The sequence below is a fragment of the Tiliqua scincoides genome, chromosome 5, assembly GCF_035046505.1.
Source record: "Tiliqua scincoides isolate rTilSci1 chromosome 5, rTilSci1.hap2, whole genome shotgun sequence".
Taxonomy (NCBI): Eukaryota; Metazoa; Chordata; class Lepidosauria; order Squamata; family Scincidae; genus Tiliqua; species Tiliqua scincoides.
Window position 1 is genome coordinate 32,154,368 of NC_089825.1, and position 14,716 is coordinate 32,169,083.

The window sequence follows — 14,716 nt, forward strand, 5'->3', positions numbered from 1 at the left end:
TTGGTTGTTATCAGTATATTTTGGGGGAACCTTCCCACCAATTTGATGTAGATGGTAAACAGCATGGATGGGATAGAACCCAGTGATTTCCAATCTTTTTAGTCTCAGGGCACACTGACATGGTACTAAAATTGTCAAGGCACACCATCTTTTTTTGACAAATGACAAGGCACACCGTGCTGTTGGTGGGGGACCTATATCCCCCAATGGTCCTACTAATAAATGACCCTCCTCCAAACTCCCGCGGCACACCTGCAGACCATTCACGGCACACCAGTGTGCCACAGCACAGTGGTTGAAAATGGTTGCTCTAAGCTAAAGACCACAGGGTTCTGCAAAATTTTGACAAAGAGCAAAAATCCATAGAAACACTATTATCTGCTTCTGAATGAGCAGAACCCAAAGGACTCTTTATATATACAGCATGGAAGCATCTTCCTTATGGTGACATCTCACACAGCTGTTCTACATTTGGGAATAAAACAACCTTGTGGGGTTGATCATATGAGATATTCCTATTACCTGTGCTCTCAGGGTGCAAGTAATATTTTATTGCTTACTCCAAGGCTAGGATTTTGCATTTTAAGCTCTTGGAATTATTCAGCTTTGGTTTAAAGTGTACTGAATATAACCACACTATTGAACACTATACATTTAACTCTGGCAGCAATTATTAATACCTGGTGTGGTATCTATCTTTTCCCAGGGAATCTGTCTGGATGATGGATTAAGTTACATTGTTAAATTCAGCTTCAAACATTATCTCATACAATTAGCCAGACATAATTAGGCACTAAAGTGAGAAGGTATTAGTAGTCAATCATGATCTTGTTAATCTTGTGGCCTATGCCGATTCCCATAAGGTGAGGGCCAAAACGGACTACAGCATTTTTATTTGACTAGTATTTATGAATTCATGTATCATTATCTAAATATTACCTTTGATTGAGATCTCATTAAAGGTCTCTCTGTCTCATATCAAAATGTCAATAACCCTCCTAAGATGGGAAATGTCATTGACTAAGCCTGTACTTATTAATCTAATAAGTTCAAAAATGAACAGAGTTGCTTTTTAGAAAATGATTTCTTCTCATTAGACCCCCATTGTCAAGTTTATTTTTTCTCTTCAAAAATTAGCAGCCATTCTTCAAAGATAGATAATGAAAGGAGAATGTAAAAAAATTACTTCCAGAAAAAAAATGCCATAATCTTCTTGAGTGCAGATTGTACTTGGAAATCAGTCCTCTTCCATAGTTGTTGTTTTTTTTTTAATGTTAACATGGCCAGCTTCTATTTCTTATTTCTTTATCTTTTAATAGAAAACCCTTAACAATACATTCCACCTATAGGAGGTTATATTTATGTTGCCTTTGGTGCCCATTATAAATAAATAACATTGCTAATTTGAGAATATATCATAGTTGTGGTAGGATAATAATAAAACAATAACATGATCAACTGTTAATGATTACTAAGTGAACTATAAAACTCATGCAAAAATATAATATTATATATGGATTAATATGGCTGTAAGTTAATTACCGTAGTTACTCGCCTATACAGTGGTGCCTCGCAAGACAAATGCCTCGTGCAACGAAAAACTTGCAAGACGAAAGTGTTTTGCGATTTTTTTGATGACTCGCAAGACAAATTTTTCTATGGCCGTGCTTTGCAAGACGAATTTTTTTGCTTTTTTTTTTTTTTGCAGTTTGCAGTGATGCCTCGCAAGACGAAATTTTCGCAATACGAAACGACTCGCAGAACAAATTAATTTCGTCTTGCGAGGCACCACTTTAGTATGTAAAATTTTTGCCAAGTAATCAAGCTCCAAATCATTTCGCCTTATCTCTGGGTCAATCAGAGGGCAGAGCTTTTCAACTCTGAAAAGTTTCTTGCTCAAACGGGTCATTAGAAGCAATGCAGAGATTAGTTTCTATAATAACTTCGCTGAGAAATTCCAGGCAAAGTTAACATTTTATTCTTCTCTGTTCCATTTTGCAAATGCTGTTGCATCCTGGTTCTGTTTTGCAAAGGCTTGCATTTAGTAGCGATCTGTTTTTTTCAACACCAGGATGGAATCCTCCTTTCCATTTGAAGTAAAGTTCCAGGCTACAATTCAGTGAACCCTTTCTTAAGAATAACACCCATGGAAAGCAGTGGGTCTATTTCTGAGTAAAAAGGGTTGCAAATATATGCAGCTGCATCTCTCTCCTGTGAATTGAATTGCACACTCCCAGTTATGTGTTATGGGTTTTATGTGGTACGTAGAGCTTCTGGCTTAACACACCAGACACAAAGGTGGATTTAATTCATGGATCTCCTGCAGTGGTGCCCAACCTTTTTCACTTGCATATCCCCTGACAGCACATTTCCATAAATTGTACCCTTCATATTAGCAAAATGTATTTATCACAGTGTTTTCTCTTTTCATCTGTTTGAAGAAGAGAAGACTCTACCTTTGCACTGTTTTGCAGCAGAAGTGTCCTGAGAAATTCTGGGTGACTGATCACTTTCCGTACTATGTTTCAGCTTTTTTACTGTGTTGGTTTTCAATCACTGGTTCACAGATGAATTGATGACCAAAAACTAGCTATTGGTGGGGCTTTCACAGTCAACTAGCTACCTTCCTTCCTGGCTTGCTGGCCCCGCAAAGCATTCTGGAGCATGACCTGTCTTTTTCTGCCATTATGCTATTCTTTTTCAAGTACCCCTAAAGGTCCTGTTGAGTGCCCCGGGAGTACATGAATCCCAGGTTGGGAACCACTGTTCTACTGGTATGTTGTTTACAGTGCACGGATAGTGTTTACAAAAAGGTGGTGAAGACCAGAATTTAAAAAGAATAAAAATGTATTTTATGATCTTTTACTATGTTTTTAATAAATTAGAGATTGTACATTTCTTAGTTAATAATTAGTGGTAAGTTATTTTTCAGGATCTGGCCTCAGGTAAAATCAGTCAAAACTATTGTCAGACACCCCACTAAGTTTAACCCCCGACTTATCTAAGGATCATAGAAAATTCTATGATTTTTTTGCTCAAAATCTGCCCTTGACTTATCGGTGAGATCGAATGATGGGCTGGTGTCTGCGGTATATGCCCACAGCTGACATTCTAAAGTTTCTGGTCTATATATAGTTCAAATCTACAGTTAAGCATTTGTTTTCTTCTTTGTATCATTATGAGGTTTCAGTTCTGTTTCTATGAAAATTGAGAGGAGCTCCAAGCCTGTACTGTTTTAATTAAATGTGAAACATCTTAAATCTTTCAATTGTGATCTATACAAATGCACAGAACTGGCCTCAAAGCTTCCTTTGCTACCAAAAGACCATTTGTGTTGCTGTTTTTTGTTCAGGTAGTGGGGGGGGAGCCTTCATGAAGTACAGAACCACTGTGGGGTATTTTGGGTAGACTGGAAGTGGGGTTCCATCAGCCACTTGCAGCCCATACCAAGGTCTGCAGAATGACTTTATACCAGTGTTGCTTTAACCCATTTCTGCCCAACCCACAGGTGTAAACATTTGATCCCTGTTGCATCTCTGCAATGTTGGGCAGAAATGGCTTAAGCTGGTTACAAGAACATGCGTACCTCTGTAAGTTCTCACAAACTACTCGAGTACTTTCTCTGTAGGCTGCTGTAATGGAAGATCAGAAGATCATCAGGTGGGTGATGTGGTGTTGACAGTGATCCATGTTTTGACAGCTGTTTGACAGCTCTAAGAAGGGCAGGGCTGGCTCCACAGCTGTAATAAATTAAGGCCAATGGAGACCTGGATGGACATCTGAGCTTCATTTGACCTTGATGGGACTTTGAATGAGCTATCAAGGTAGCTCACAGCTGAGCTGCATTTGGACTTAACAAGGGGCTGCAGGATAAAAGGCAGCTTCAGAAAGAGGGAACCTGCCTAGAGGCTACCTGACCAGACAGAGCTACCTGACCCAGACCTATGGGAGAAGGGGACTGCCAGGACCCTGCTGGAGGAGACACTCTGGTGGAGAGTGGGACAAATCAGATGGGACAAATTAGCATAGTCAGCAGGATAGGGAAAATTGGGATAGGACAGCTGCAGGAATGGATGGGGCTTGTCTATTAGCTGATACAATAAAAGCTTACTAAATCATTCGCTCTGTATAACCAAACTGGGTATGACTTTGAGCAGCAATATCACAGTTAGGTTGTCCTGAGGCCTCAGCAAGTAACTTATTTTGTTTTGATTTGAAAAACTTGCTTAGTAAAGAACATAATCCTGGTCTTAAACAGCTTACGAGCAAGACTTCATAAGGGTCACCTTCTTCCTTATGAGTCTACCTAAGCACTTGAATAAATTCTGAGGACTTGCTTGTTTTCTTTCCAATCCCAGCTGACATCAGAGGTATCATAGGGTAGGCGAGAGGGACATCCTGTTCAGTTGTAATGCTTAGACTATGGAAACCCCTCTCAAGCTAGGTCTGTCTAACACAGTATTTTTTTTCCTTTTATCTTGTTTTTATGATTTTTTTTTTGGCTGTGGGATTCTAGCTGTGATGTGAAGATAACAGATGGCATCCAGAAGTGACTTCTGTTAATGAAAATGCTCTTGCACAAGTAGAAAAATTCTGAGCATTATGCAGAGAAAGGTACCGGTCTGGTCCAAAATAGTTTTCTCACTAGTGTAGTGGTTCCCAACTGTGAGACCTGGCTTCCAGGGAAGCCATGGAAACCAGCCAGGGGAGCTGCAGAATCCTCATGAAAACTCGCCTCCTATACAATGTATAGGATTTTAGCCCTAATAAGTAGTCATAGCCAATGGCCCAGTAGGTCAAGGAACCTGCCAGTCAAGTTTGGAAACCGCTGCACTATTAGAAGATGTTGTGCAATAAATATTGCACTGCCTCTTGCATGAGTTTACTGACCCTCTTACACAAGCTGAGAAGTAACTCTTCTGCTAGTAGTTAGCAATATCACAGACCACCACCACCACCTCTGAAAGTCCTTCTGTGAGCAGCTCTGTGAATGACACATGATGTATATTTTAATAGTATTACCAGCCACTTGGGATGACTTGAAAGAAAAGTAGGATGTAGTTTGAAGCAATACATAAATATATAGTGAACTCTCAATTTAATGGATCTCAATTTAACAGACTTTGGGGACAACCGCTTTCTGCTTTTTTTCAAAAAAATAACAGTAGTTATATACTTTTACACATGTGCCTCTGCACTGACTTAAATGCATTTGGATGTAACAAACTTTTGGCTAACAGATACCCCTTCCCCTCATTAGTCTGTTACATTGAGAGTTCAATGTAGGTTTCCCATCTTTTCAAAGATTAGTTGGTATGCTAAAAGGTTTCATCTCACTTGCTTTGTATTTCTTATTCAGTATGGCTATCACTCTGATTTACTACTACCATACTTAGTCTAACATCAATCACAAGTCCGCATTGCCTTTTTGATGTCAAAAACAGCAGTGCATTTGCTTGCAGCACATGTGGATGTCAGGAAAATCCTTATCGAGCACAAGACCAAAATATGATCCTAAGCTACTGCAGCACAAATTCTTCTCCCATTTTGCAGGAATATTTCAAAAGATATATAATGAAAGATGAGCCTAACAGAGGAAAGTGATGGGGAACCAGACCCATAACAATTCCAAATTTATGGTTATGAGAACTAAGCAGTCATATATTTTTTTTCCTATTGGCAGAATAAGAGCCTCTCACTGACGAGGTAGAATGGAAGGATAGTAAATTATGACCATGCAAATTTCTATTTGATAGTACATTTGGATGGTAATATATTAGGTGTTGTAAAAGTACACTTGACTTTGTCGTGGACCTTTGCAACCTTATGACAATAATTTTGAAGAGAATACATACCGATTCCTGTTCAAATACTACTATGAGTGAGATTTAATATGATAAATATACCATCATTAAAAAATTTTAAGCAGGCTAGAATGTTAACAAAAAAATGTTAAGTGGTCTAGAGAACATTTTTGATATGTATGTTCTTTTCCCCTTACTGTTCTATTTCTAAAGGTGACATTATTTGTACCATCCATTTATAGGATTTATAAGCTATTAGTGTAATGTATTTTTCCAGTGGAGAAGATTATTAGTATACAGTCCTGGTATATACATGACATGAACCAGCACACCTTGCTACATGGTAGAAGATGACCATGTGCCAGATTTGGAAGTGTGACTGCAACAGGTCTCATATACAAAGCCTATGGCATTGAAAGCTGTTTCACATTATTCTTCCCCTCAAAACAGCAGGAAGGGAAATAATGCAAATTGGATGATTATACAATTGGGTGTCAGTGTGATGTACCCAATTCATACACAGGATCATCGATTTGCCCTCAATTAACCTGATAAATCATAATGGAAGGTTTCTAATATCTTAAGCCTACGTCAGTGGTTCCCAAACTTTTTAGAGGCCCAAGAGGCTGCTGTCTGATTTATAAATGCCAAGGGGTGTTGCTATAATGGTGATTGGGCTGTAGTCCCATCCCTCTAGTAGCAGCTTGTCCAACCTTTAATGCACATAGCCTAATCTGCCCTGTCAGTTTTGCGACCCAACAAAAATTGGGTCACAGTCCATTGGGGTGTGCCAAACTCACAGTTTGGGAACTTCTGGTCTAAGCTATTAAAGGATTTACAGGTTTAACTGTGCTTTAAATTGTTTCTGGATAACTACATAGAGCCAATGAAAACAAAAGAGTACTGATATAATACTTGGCCTCTACATTCTACACCAGCCAAAGTTTCCTCAACATTTCCCTATGGCAATAGCCTTTAGTTTAGACGGCCTGAGAAAGGATTTGCAAGACTGTGGTGAAGAAGTCTATCAATAGACATGAAAGCCACAACAGCTAAAAATGAACATCTTGTATTCAGAAGCAAAATATCTAAATAGGAGATACCCAGAACAAACAAGAAATACTATCATGCTTTTCTTGCATGTCATTGGAATTGATTGGAAGAGAAGCATGAAACCAGTGATATGATCCAAAAATTCTTATATTAATTTGCATGAGTATGTCGTCTAGAACTACTATTATTAAGGACCCAATTATAATTTAGGACCCAGTTCTATCTGGGCCTTGCACTTCTGGAACTCCCTTGCAAAAGCTAGTCTGCTGTCACGTGCTTCTGGGTCACTGCTACAAATGGTGCGTGCTGCAGAGTCTCTCGGTGCCAGTAAGATGGCAATTGAGGCATGTCATGAGTGGGAAGGGGAAGAGCAGGGGGAGTTTTGGTGTTGAGGGGGGTGAATCTCAGCAGCACCACTGACCACCAGTATCCTATCCCCTCTTTTCCACCTCTTTTCTCTCCACTGACTTATACCAGCTGTATAGCTGGCATGAGTTCAAAGAGAATAAGCAACCAGGAGGCCTACTCAGAGGTAAGTAAAACATATTGACTTACCTCTGGCAGGTCTCCTGATCACACACCCTTCCCCCCACTGGATGCAGCATGTGACCTGTCAGCATGGCTGCATCATCAGTAATAGTGGGGGATAGGATTGGGCAGTTAGTGTTAGCTAGCATTCTATTCCAGCTGACAAGCAGTTGTGAATTACATAACATTCCATAGTATTTCATTCACCTATTAACATGTGTTAACATTTATGAACGTCTCTCTCTCTCTCTCTCTCTCTCTCTCTCTCTCTCTCTCTCTCTCACACACACACACACACACACACACACACACACACCATTATAAACTGTTTTGTTTCTATCTCATCTGGAAGTTCAGTACATGGGTGTAGAAACGCAATGCAGCGATTGCTTTTCTTTATCAGGAAACCTGGAAGCAAATTCAATTCTTTCCATTAAAAGAGAGACTATATTTAAGAAACATTCTTCAACAGCGTGCCTCTAAAAGTCTGAATATTTACCAACATGACAGCTAAGAGGTGTTAATGAATGATTCATTATTTATATTTGTATAGACACCACTAATTTAGTACTACAGCTCTTCATACAAACCATTAGGCACAGTGACATTATACATGAGCAGGTAGAAGAGCTTGAGTAAAGAATTCTATTTTGACTATGTAAGTAAATTTATGTAAATTGTCAGTAAATTATGTATTCCTTTTACTAGGGAAAAATTGTGAAATAAATCATCTGTGTTTAGTCATCCCTTATTCTGAGCATTAACACCAAACGAGTATTTAGAAAAGCAAAAAATATAATTTACAGATGAGCAGGAATCTTACCACTCCAATTGAAAAGTAATTATTGATTATGCTGTAAGGCACTGGATCTCCTTTCTCATCTTTATCGTTGGGTATTACTTCAAATTTCCACCTGTCCAGCAAGACTTCTGTGCTGTTTTCAATATCTTTTAAGATCTTCAGAAGATTCTCACCTTCATACCCTGGCAAAATGTAAACACAGTGATTCTGAATGTGCCAGAATTTGCTGAGTTTTTGTTTACATAAGCTTAGGACCTACCAGGACTCCATAAAATATTTTAAAACATAAAATATATATTGAGTATAGAACCTTCACTGAAGAAATGCAAACAGAACTTCTATTTTCAGGAGACTCACGTACACAACCCCTTCTTTCTTTGATGGATTGTGAGTTAACAATAATGTAACTAAGAGGAAAAACCTATCAATGGTTTTAAGTTCCTGTAAATCAGAATATTCGCTTCTCAATGGAGGCAGACAAATGCAATCAATATATGAGATAGTTATTAAATGCAGTAGTTATCTATCTATATCTAAGGAATTTCAACAACAAGGAAGCAGCACTGAAATCAGAAAGCAGGACTTTCCCCAGTTCTCTCCTATAGCTCCCAAGCCCCTCAACCAAAACTGACTGTGAGGGTTAGGAGGCCCTCAGGAATAGAGCGAAACATCACATGGGAGGCCGCTAATAGAGGTTGGTTTCAACTGAATGCCCTTTACATTAGCAAATGTGGTACTCTGTTTGTCTGCCGACCCTTCTTGGGATCCAACCATGTATGCATCCCTCTTAAATATTTAAACAACTCTTACGCAATACAAATTTTGAAAGCGTATCAGAGTATGATATTAACACAAAAAGTTACAAGATAAAATAGTTAACATACATCGGCTTGCTAAGGTTTCATTCGTCCAGTCCTTTCATATTTATAGGTGACAATACAACCATCAAATATGTAAAAACAATACAGTTGTAGACAACAACCTTTACCTTATCCTCACAATAACCTTGAGGAGCACGTTCCTGGTATTATAATTTTACATATACTATAACCAGGAAAGAAAGAGAAGCTGACATCTCAATCCTATTAGACATTTATAATGGCAGCTCTCACAATCTGCTGCCCTAAGTGCCACTGCAGGCCATAAATGTTGTGCCACTATTGTACTCATCCGAACTGGTGGCACAAACAGCTGGAGGCTCTGTCTGTCTGTCTGGCAGAGATGGATCCAGCCCATAGCAGAGCAGGTAAGGTGCCAAAAGGAATAGCTTTTGGGTGGTTCATGGGAAGATCAGGGCAGGGAGAAAAGGGGGTGGATCTCAGTGGCAGCAGCGCACACCAAATCCTATCCCCTTTATCCCAGCCTGTCATGCCTCCTGCCGCTCCCTGGACCTATGCTAGAAAAAAAAATAGCTGGGGCAAATCAGACAAGACCTATTGATAGCCAAGCAGCCTACAGAAAGGTAAGTAAAAAATATTTTTATCTCTGCCAGGCTGTCTGGCTGCTTCTCTCCTTCCTCCCCCCTCCCCACAGCAAGCAGCACACGTTCGATCAGCATAGCTGCGCTATGTAAAACGGTTTGCGATAGGATTGGGCTGCGACGTATTACCTGGAGTTCAAAGAACATCACAATCATTTTTGAGTCTCCAGGGGAATTTGGAATTTATGTTTCTCAAACAGCAACTCCACGTGCCATCCCCATGACAACCCACATCTGAAACTAATGGCCCAATCCTACCTAACTCCTGCAAGGTGATGCAGCAGCAGCGGCACAGCCTCCGCTGTATCCCACAGGGGAGTTTTGGCTGCTGGGGGTAAGAGGATGTTGGCCAGAGCCAGCAGCCACTGCGTGTGAATGTGGATCTGCACCAGCTCTATAGCTGGCCCAATCAGAGTTGATCCATGCAGGTGGATCAGGCACAGGAAAGGGGTTTGGATTTGGCACCCGCCGTTGCCGACAAACCTGCCCCTCACCCTGGCCTGATTTGCCCATCCCACACCTCATCTCCTTTCGGTTCCACCTGTCCCCTGCTCCGTTTAACCCCCTCCCTGCCTTTTTCCAACTTCTGAGCTGGGCTTACCTACTTTGCAAGGCCTACCTACTCCCCCAGGGCTTCCAAGGTCTGCCGGCAAGTGCAAGGTGGCTCTGGCCTTCTCACTGGAGCACCAGCAACTTGAGCACCAGCATCTCACCAGAGCACCAGCGTCAAACTTTACAGCTTATTTTCAGCAGCCAGCACCAACAGAATGCCCATTGTATTGGCATGGTGGCCCAAGAGGATCGAGCAGTAGGAGAGGTTGTAAAGGCAGTTTTCTGATATAGCATGGACTCTGCTTTTAACAGAGGACTACCTAAGAGATAATATGCAGCTCACGTTACTTGTTACACTGCAATCCTATGCAAATTTATCTGGGAGCAAACACAGTTTGCTACGGAACCCAGTTGAACGTTCTGGTGAGTAAGCATGCACAGGCTAGCACTCTAATATACCTGATACACTACTATACCATTTGTATTTATTTGGGGTTTTAAAATCCAATTTTTCAATTTTTATACAACTATTTTAAAGCTATTGTAGCCAACTCTAAGAGTTTGGGATGAGCAGAATCTTTAAATAAAGTGTAACAACTTACAAAAATAAGTGGCAGGAAAGAACAACCTCTAATGAAAAATGAAATTTTTTTTGTTTTATTGTCTTAGTGGGTTGTGGCTATGGGGGAGAGCCATGATAAGCCCCTGAACTTCAAAATATATTACTATACCATTGGTATTGGACAGTCTGCAGACACATGTCAAAAGCTGCAATCCTAACCTCAGTTTCCTGGGAGTAAGCCCCACTGAACACAATAGGACTTACTTCTGAGTAGACCTGGTTAGGATTGTGCCCTAAGGCACTTTATTATTATACAAAAAACTTTCTTGTTGGAAGTCATTAGTTTTTAACAAGAACAAAACAAAAATACCCTGAAGTTTGGGAAGCACTAAAGAAACAAATCACAGTGCAATTATTTGCATTTTGCAGAGCTAAAGGGCAAAGGTGATTTCATAAGGTAAGAACAAAAAAAAATGAAAACAGCTGAATTCTAGAAGTGCTTTGCAAGATTTTATTCTATAAGGAGTTGCACTACTTGAGAATCAATCATTTAAGTATCAAGTTTGAATCAAGCTGCATTAGTGTTCGCAATTTTGCCACATTCTTACCCATTGTGGGCATGAAACAAAACCATATTAATGAATTATACTCCTTCCCCATACTGTCAATCACCTATATTTGATTATTTGCAATCCTACTGCACCCAAAGATACTGAAATCTTCACTTCATACCATAACCTACTAAATTAGCATTGCGAAACAATGCACCTGAGTAGAGTGAATTCTGCAAGTTGATGAAGGTTATTTGTTCAATAATTCATAATATGTGCCAGGAGTTTGCATCACTGAGAAGGGAAAATTACTCACCAGCAAATAAATTTGTTGGCATCCCTTCTGTTCTCCAATCCTATGGAAAAGTTTCAGAAAAAAAATCAGTGTTGTGGCACCAGCTACCACGGAAAAGGAGGCAAAGAATAGTGAAAGGAAGAGAATTTGCTGCTAATTCTTCTCCTAACTCCAATGGTTCGTTGACAAATTGGTTATGTGCTAGTCCAAATGGACAGTTCATAAAGAAAGAAGTAAGTCATGGGGTTGCAGGGTAGGAGAATTCTGACAAAATGGATTACCATTGACTAATCTTCCATAGTTACGTCTCCACTTTTTTCCATTCTGCAGAACATTCCAGACAATCAGAGGAATCTACAAGCAGCTCCATAAGGAAGGAGTCTACCACTCAGGGAGCTTATGAAACACACTGGGCAATGTTTGCCTGTGTTAAATTGGCCTATCCAGGTGGTAGAAACAGCTCTTTCCAATGAAAAAAGGTTCTAATATGAGGTCTTAAAACATAGTAATAATGCATGCAGTGGCTATGAACAAGTTCATAGGTTTTCCATGAGGTTTTCTCATCAATGGATAAAGGTGGTCACTGTATTTTCCAAGAAAATGATCACCTTCATAGAAGATGTGAAATATCTGTTACTCTAGGATAGCCATTTTCAACCTTTTTCAGCACACTGACAAGGCACTAAAATTGTCAAGGCACACTACTAGTTTTTTTACTTACATTAAATTACTACATTAATTTACATTAATACTTTTTACATTAATACTACATTAATTACTACACTAATTTTCAATTAATACAATTAATACAATTAAATCATTACATGACAAAGGGCACAATCCTAACCAGGTCTACTCAGAAGTAAGTCCTATTTTGTTCAAAGGGGCTTACTCTCAGGAAAGTGTGGTAAGGATTGCAGCCAAAGACTCACAAGAAGTTTGGAGAGTATGAAGTCTGGAGTAATATGTGATTCTGGAAAGGAGGAAAAATGTTGTTATTAAAGTGTAATGCCAGAAAGTGCTGGCAAAGACAGGTCAGACTGAGCACATAGTGAAAGAGATGTGGGGTGAGGGCAACGATTGAAAGAAGTGCAGGATTCAGCTGGAGTGTGGGGGGGAGAGAGAAGTGAGGAAAGTGATTCTGGACCTTGGAAAGATATGGAGGAGTGAAGGGAGGGACAGTAAGAGAAGTGCTAACTGTGATTATGAGCTTTGGGGGGGGGGAATGTGCCTGTGGGAGGGAGTGGGGTGGGGAGAAGTGCCAATTGCCTGCTCCTGTATTTAAGAAAAAAAGAGTGCAACAGAAAGCCTGATTCTAGGCATGTCTACTCAGAAGTAAGCCCCACTATAGTCAATGGGGCTTACTCCCAGGTAAGTGTGGATAGGATTGTGGCCCAACACCCTTCCCCTAAAAGGCAGAAGACAAGGCAGAGAGGGTCAATTTGGGGAGTTGCAGGCAACCGGGGCACCAGGACCCTTTTAGCCAACCAGTTCTTGGGCTGGTAGCCTCAGCAGACTCGCTTGCTTCCTACCTGTTTGCCTGCTCCTGTCTCCCTCGTTCTCACTCTGGACCTCTCTGCCTGGACTTGATACCCAATCCTAGGCGTGTCTACTCAGAAGTAAGCCCCATAATAGTCAATGGGGCTTACTCCCAGATAAATGTGGCTAGGACTGTGGCCCAAAGCCCTTCCTCTGAAAGGTGAAAGACAAGGCAGGGAGGGTCGCCTTGGGCAGTTGCAGGCAACTGTGGCAGGAAAAGGGACTTTCGTGGACCCTTCGCCAGGCCAGCCAGTTCTTGGGCTGGTGGCCTCAGCAGACATGCTCCCTTCCAACCTGCCTGCCTGCTCCTGCCTCCCTCCTTCTCACTCACTCCTCAGTCCTCCTGCAGGCTCTCTGGCTGCCCAATCAGCAGGCGGGGCAGACTTGATACCCAATCCTAGGCGTGTCTACTCAGGAGTAAGCCCCATAATATTCAATGGGGCTTACTCCCAGGTAAATGAGGATCCTCATTTGCAGACTTCCTCAGCAGCAGGAGATGCAAAGCAGCCGTGGCTACTCCTTTTTCCCTGGCTGCCGCCTAAGGGTCAAAGCGGCCGCTTCACCCCTGCACCTGCGGCTGCTGCCTGTCTCCTCTGGCCCCCACGGCAAACCTGAGGCTGCCTCGCGGCACACCAGTGTGCCACAGCACAGCGGTTGAAAACCGTTGCTCTAAGACGTTCAGGACTAAAGACAATGAAATGCAATTCAGAATTTGCATTTTTGTCACTTAGTACTTCTTATAAGGAATGTTTATAGCTGGTGAAGGAAATATTTTTTCTTACAGAAAATGTACATCAAGAGAAGATATTTTACAGGAAAGTGCAGTTAAGTATGTATTTAATTTGATCAGTATCCTTGAAAAAAATTAGATTTTATAACTGAATTGCTGGGTAATTGTGGAATACAGAAATTAGAAGACTACTTTAGGCAAACATATATGTAGGCCTTTCAAGAGTATCCAAGAAATCAACAATTACAACACTGTTTAATATGCTGTGCAACAGTACTTTAAGAACTGAAATGACATTAGTTGCTGTACTAAAAGTAATCCTGTACTTGGAAAGAGGAATCAGCCACACAGATAGCCAATGGCCTCAATCCACAGAAAGCCAGCTGCGTTTAACATCCATTTCAATCAGTAAGACAAGTCATTCATGGCTAATTAATTGTTCTACTGCTTTCACTTTCAACTGGACATAACAGAAGTCACCTTTGCTAAACTGAACGCTACAAAACCTGTATTTACAAAGGAAAATCACTTTAAAGTAGGTCAATATGACAACTGAAACCTGGTAAAACCCTAAACAGAAGGGAATGCCAGAAGTCAAGATATAAAAACTCACACCCAATTATGATGATATTCTGACTAAAGACAATGAGGATCATACTATCCACCTAATCAACTATAATGGTTCCTAATTAAACTTCTGATCTATCAACAACATATATCTACTACCTTCTTCTAGGTACAGGTGTGCCTCTGTATCCATGGGGTTCCCTTTTCGGAACCCCTCATGGTTAAGTGAAACTGTGGATATAAGTAAACACCT

At 40.6% G+C, this 14,716-nt stretch overlaps 1 protein-coding gene across 4 annotated transcripts in view; it reads right to left on the minus strand.

Annotated features, from left to right (window-relative positions):
- DGKB (diacylglycerol kinase beta) overlaps nt 1-14,716 on the minus strand; it is a 271,357-nt gene that overhangs the window by 173,487 nt on the left and 83,154 nt on the right. For all 4 annotated transcript variants that reach the window (XM_066627151.1, XM_066627149.1, XM_066627150.1 and 1 more), the window contains one exon: nt 8,209-8,369. In XM_066627151.1, coding sequence (XP_066483248.1) covers nt 8,209-8,369 — 161 coding nt within the window. The remainder of the gene's footprint in view (nt 1-8,208; nt 8,370-14,716) is intronic.